Source organism: Triticum dicoccoides, chromosome 4A (genome assembly GCF_002162155.2).
Source record: "Triticum dicoccoides isolate Atlit2015 ecotype Zavitan chromosome 4A, WEW_v2.0, whole genome shotgun sequence".
NCBI classification, from domain to species: Eukaryota; Viridiplantae; Streptophyta; class Magnoliopsida; order Poales; family Poaceae; genus Triticum; species Triticum dicoccoides.
Genome location: NC_041386.1, coordinates 559,550,442 through 559,556,286, shown reverse-complemented (window position 1 = coordinate 559,556,286; position 5,845 = coordinate 559,550,442). Strand labels below are relative to the sequence as shown.

The following is a 5,845-nucleotide window of genomic DNA, read 5'->3' as shown; positions in this document are numbered from 1 at the left end:
TGAAGTACTGTCTTTCTCAAAAAAAAAAAAGTGAAACTGTTAGCCGCTTCTTATCCGAAAGTGGAAAAATGGAGAGCACGCACTGTTCGGGTCAGAGAGCGCGGCAGATCCGTATCAGTTTAGTCTAAGACGTACGCTGACTGATAAAAGCGATAGCAAACTCGACCCCTCCATCTCCATGCTCGAAGTCAATGAAATCGCCACGCCAGAGATTTCATTTCCCTATATAAACTGTCTATGTTTCCATGGCTCTGCCAACTCAAAGCACACACAAAGACAACGCTACACTCGTCCTCCTCCTCTCAGGTGCGTCCATCGTAAATTCTTACCCATAATCCCGTGAGAGATGGGTTCTTTTTGACAATTTTTGTATGCGTGTGCTGGCCGGATCAACCCTGCAGGGCTCGTGGTGTTCGGGGAGATCGTGGACGCCAAGGCCAAGGCGCCGTGCGCCGTGGTGTGCTTCCAGGGAGGGCACATCACCTGCGACAACTACCCCGGCCAGGAGCTCGACGGGTGCGACTGCGAGTGCGCGCCGGCCGACGGCAAGGGCTGCGTGCTCCACCTCGATGACGGCGTGACCCACACCAACTGCGGCACGACCAAAAAGTTCTAGCTGAATTGTTGGTTTGAATCTGAGTTCAATAAGGCTCTGCAAGCTTGGTGTCGAACAACGAAAATGTTCGCGTGTCTGTGGTTTGGCAGTGTAATTCAACTTTACACGCTTCGAATAAAATTTCCGAGCAGAATGTGGTAAAACTCATAAAAGTACGTACGCGCACAATAATATTAAAGATTTAATAATACCCTGATACTTCATAAGGGCATCTTCAACGGCAACCCGCAAATTTCTTCCGGCGTCCGTCCACAGATACGGATGCGGGAGGACGTCATCCAACACTAGCCGCATATATTTCATATTGTTTTCAACTAACCGGGTGAAATTCATGCAAACTTGGCCGGATTTCATATAGACGTGACAATTTCATACAAACCAAACGAAAAAAGTTACATTTTAGACATATTTTAACAAAAAAGGTAAAACTATATGCACTTACACTCGCGCGCTCCACTCCCACGACACGGATACAATACACTAAGCTACGTCAGGCCTCGGCGGATCCTTGTGTCTTCCTCATGTCCGGCAGCCCGCTAACCGGACTACCGAAAGTCCCGGAGGCATATTCTTTCCCCCTATCTTCCCTATGTCCGGCCACGCGCACTCTTAATGGTAACTTATTATGGCCAGTTTGGGTAATTGGCACGTCCAGATAAGAATGCAATGGGTATGTGTGGTCCACTAACTCTAGACCAGATCCAAGGTTGCTATCTTTTTTATGTAGTTGTTGCACTGAACCTAATTGCAAGACACGGGTTAGGCGGGTTACTTTCTCTTTAGAAGGCATAAGGGGCAGAACAGCCCAACTGAACTTTTGGTTAATCCATTTTTTATTTTTTATTTTTTGGGGGAATACTGCCGATCAATTCATTTTTAATCATGGCAGTACAACAAACATAAAAAATAATAAAAATTATATACAGATCCATATTGTCACATCCCTAGCTTTACCCTGGCCTTGGACTAGCTTGGTTGCTGCATCATGTTTAAATTCAAATGAAATTTGAATTGAGGAATTTTCGAAGCCTCAGAATCCTTTAAAAAAAATGATCAAGATAAAAATTGCTTCAAATAAGTCCAAGAAAATGTTCTTGATATCCTCTGGAAATATTGGCAAGAGGTAAAATCCAAACCAATATTTTCGGTATCTCAGAAACATTTATTTTGGGTATTTGAATTAAATCAATAGCTATTTGAATTGGACTTATATCTACTGTTAAATAAATATAGGTCCAATAATTCTGAAATATTTTTGTGGAGCATTGTTTTAATTCTTTTAGCTCCTAAAAATATTGTCAGAAGCAAAATAAATTGAATTGGTTTCAAAACCAAATTCAAAACAAACCTGCAAAATAGAAAACAGAATTAAAACAGAAAGAGAGAGAGAGAGAGTTTTACCTGGCCACTTACCTGGCAACCCACTGGCCGGCCCAGCACTGTGCTGGCCCGTGCCAGCCAGCTGCTTCCCCTTGCCAGAGCAGGAAGGGAGGTGAGCATGGCGCGCCCGAGCTCGCCACGCACCACCCAGCCTCTCTGCATCGCCCTGGTCGCCGTTGCGCCGCGTGGATCGTCTCCTGGTCGTCGCCCCGACCTCGCCGACACCCCATTCGCCCCCCCTACGCCTCTCCTCGCCCGTTCCCCGCCATGGCCGAAGCCTCCATGGACGCGCTGCCGTAACCCCGCACCCACAGCCACTGCCCCACCTCTCCGACGTGATCCCGAGCTCCGCAACGACGTCGTCGTCCTCTCCATCGAGTCACGCGGCGCCAGAAGCTCTGCTGCATCTCCAACGCCGCCGTTTCCGACCTCGGGTGCCGGTGATCCCCGCCGTCGATTCGCCGGACCCCGTGCCTCCCCTGCCTCGCCAGCAGCACCAGAAGAACCGCGGTGAGCCGCTGCATCGTTTCCCCCATGCCTCGTTGCCTAATTCGCCCCCTAGCCGCATCAACCACCGGAGCCGAGCGCTCCCCGCCGCCGGCCATGTCGCCGCCGCGGTTGCAACCCCCGCACGTCGCACCAGAGCACGTAGGCGTGCTCAGCGTTTCCTCAGGAAGCCGCAGATCCCACCAGTTCTTCGTGAAACACGCCGTAGCGCCTAACCGTCGGTGCCCGAGCTCCGGCAGCCGCCACGGTCGTCGCCGGCGACAACTCCGGCCACCCCAGCCTCCGCCACCGCCATAGTTGGATGCGCCACTCCACCCTCTTCCCGTAGCTGCTCCCCGCGCATCAAACGGTGCCCTGTAGAGCATTTCCGAGCCGCCCCGCCGTCTCTGTCGTCGCCGGCGGCTATATGCCGGCGACCGCTGACCCGTTGACCGGCCTGGTTTGACCCCACTGCCCGGTTTGACTTCCCCCTCTCTCTCACTGACTTGCGGGCCCGCCCGACTAATTACTCTAGTTAGCACTAATTAACTAGTTAGGTTAGTTACTATAGTCACTGACTAGTGGGCCCTGCCCAGTTAGTTAGGGCTAACTAACTTAGTTAGTTGACTGGGTCACTGACCAGTGGGCCCCACTGGTCAGGTTTGACCACCAGCAGCGTCTGTTGACCTGCTGACGTCACAGTGACGCAGTGCTGACGCAGTAAATCATTTCTGGATTTATTTATTATTCAGGAATTTCAGAAAATGCCCTAAACTTCTAAAAATCATAGAAATTCAACCGTAACTCCAAATTAAATAAATTATATATGAAAAATTATCAGAAAAATTCAAGGAATCCATCTGTACCATTTTCATGCATGTTAGAACAACTTATAGCTGCTGTTTAGCACAAATCAATTAAAGGGCATTTAAATAACCACATATGGAGTTTGAATTTGAATCTTGGATTCAAACCAACTTCATTTAATCTGGTTTTAGGTGCATTAGCCCAAAACACATTCATATTGCCATGTCATAGCATGCATCATATTGTGCATTGCATTGATCGTGTTTTTTTCTGTATTGCCGGTATTTGTCCCCTCTCGATAGACGTGATACCGATGATGTGATCGTTGACACTGATGAAGACTCAATGTTATCTTCAGAAGTGCCAGGCAAGCAAAACCCCCTTGTTCATTCCGATAAAATCCCACTCTCTCGCTCCTGCTCTCTTTTACTGCATTAGGACAACATCGATTCATCTGTTACTTGCTGCGGTAGCTGAACCCCTTTATCCTCTGCATGACCTGTCATTGCCACAGTAAATAGATGAAACCCACTAGTATGAGTAGGAGTTGTTTGAGCCCTGTTGTGCCTACTCATTCATGTTTGTTTGTCATGCCTGCTACTGCTTAGAGTTGAGTCAGGTCTGATTCATCGGGGATGAATCAGAGGCGTGTGAACATGTCCTACTGTGTGTGAGCTAAGTGTGTGAACACGATTTGGTAAAGGTAGCGGTGAGAGGCCATGTAGGAGTACATGGTGGGTTGTCTCATTGCAGCCGTCCTCAGGAACTGAGTTCTGTGTTTGTGATCTATGATTCAGCTACTACCACGCATTGGGCCCAAAACCAATGGACCCTCTCGGCTTCTTGATCACCCTTGTCCTCTGTCCAGGAGTTGCAAGTAGTTTCTGGTGTTTGTAGTATGCTGGAGGCCGTGCGCAGCGCTGACCGTAGGGGTGGGCTGTGATGCGGTAGGCACGTGGCACGGTGTACCGGGCGCCCGTTTGGTGTCTCAGGAACCCTGTTCACATCGTTTGGGGCTGTGAGCGAAACTCCGGCCGGATCTCCTCATGGATGGAACCCGAATAGGCGATAAACCTGGACTAGAGACTTGAGTGTTTAGGTAGGCCGTGGCCGACACCCACGTTGGGCTTCCGCTTGAAGGTTGCCGAGTACATGTCGTGTAAACGGCGGTAAGTGGTGAGAGCGTGTGTGAAGAAGTACACCCCTGCAGGGTTAACATCATCTATTCGAATAGCCGTGTCCGCGGAAAAGGACTTCTGGGTTGCTTATATCAGTTCATAGACAAGTGAAAGTGGATACTCTAAAATACGCAAGATAAGCGTGAGTGCTATGGACGGCGTTCTCGTAGGGAAACGGGAGTGGATCCGTAGTGGTGTATTGATATGGTGAATATGTGGACTCGTGTGCGCCACCTCAAAAGAGTTATTTGCAGTCGTAGTTCATGATAGCCACCGAGTCAAAGCTGGCTTGCTGCAGTTAAACCCCACCATCCCTTTGTTGATAATGATGCATATGTAGATAGTTCTGATGTAAGTCTTGCTGGGTACATTTGTACTCACGTTTGCCTATTTTATGTTTTTGCAGAGAGACTTCGGTCTCGCTAGTAGTTCCGCTTGGACTTCGACGTTTAGCTTGTTACCTCAGCTACGATCTTGTGCCTCGGCAGGATTGGTAGATAGTCAGGCTTCTCAGCCTTTTTCATTTATAGATGTCTGTACTCAGACATGTTAAGCTTCCGCATGTGCTTTGACTTGTATGCTCTGATTGTTGGGTCATGAGACCCATGTTTGTAATATCTCGCTCCTCGGAGCCTATTGAATAAATTACTTGAGTCGTAGAGTCATGTTGTGATGCCATGTTGTATTTGCACATATCGAGCATGTTGTGTGTATGCTATTGAAATGCTTGGTATGTGTGGGATCTGACCATCTAGTTGTTTATCTTTAGTAGCCTCTCTTACCGGGAAATGTCTCCTAGTGTTTCCACCGAGCCATGGTAGCTTGCTACTGCTCCGGAACACTTAGGCTGGCCGGCATGTGTCCTTCTTCGTTCCTGTGTCTGTCCCTTCGGGGAAATGTCACGCGATGAATACCGGAGTCCTGCTAGCCCAGTGCTACAGCCTGGATTCACTCGCTGATGACCGACACGTTCGATGCTGGGTCATGGATGCCTGTCCCTGTAAGTCTGTGCCACTTCGGGTTTACGACTAGTCATGTCAGCCCGGACTCTTTATCATATGGATGCTAGCGACATCATCATATACGTGAGCCAAAAGGCGCAAACGGTCCCGGGCAAAGGTAAGGCGACACCCGTGGGAATACCGTGCGTGAGGCCGCAAAGTGATATGAGGTGTTACATGCTAGATCGATGTGGCATTGAGTCGGGGTCCTGACAGCGTTGGTATCAGAGCTTGACTGCCTGTAGGATTACCAAGCCAAACTGGTCGAAGTTGAGTCTAGAAATTCTTTAGTTATATAAGGGAATTGATTGCGGGATGGAACGTAAGGCTCTTTTTACTCCTTATACCTCATGACCTTCTGATCTGAGTCATCTTAT

At 48.8% G+C, this 5,845-nt stretch overlaps 1 protein-coding gene across 1 annotated transcript; it reads left to right on the top strand.

The window, feature by feature from the left end:
• Positions 1-207: 207 nt before the first annotated feature.
• On the top strand, positions 208-763 carry LOC119289139. Its single transcript, XM_037568548.1, has 2 exons — positions 208-306; positions 402-763. The coding sequence occupies exons 1-2, from the start codon at positions 246-248 to the stop codon at positions 614-616; spliced, it is 276 nt and encodes a 91-aa protein (XP_037424445.1). The 5' UTR covers positions 208-245; the 3' UTR covers positions 617-763.
• The last annotated feature ends 5,082 nt before the right edge of the window (positions 764-5,845 follow it).

Bases quoted from the DNA above. Each gene is read 5' to 3' on its own strand.
- LOC119289139 (XM_037568548.1), top strand. From the start codon at position 246: ATGGCTCTGCCAACTCAAAGCACACACAAAGACAACGCTACACTCGTC. The intron at 307-401 runs GTGCGTCCATCG...TCAACCCTGCAG, and splicing joins ACTCGTCCTCCTCCTCTCAG to GGCTCGTGGTGTTCGGGGAG.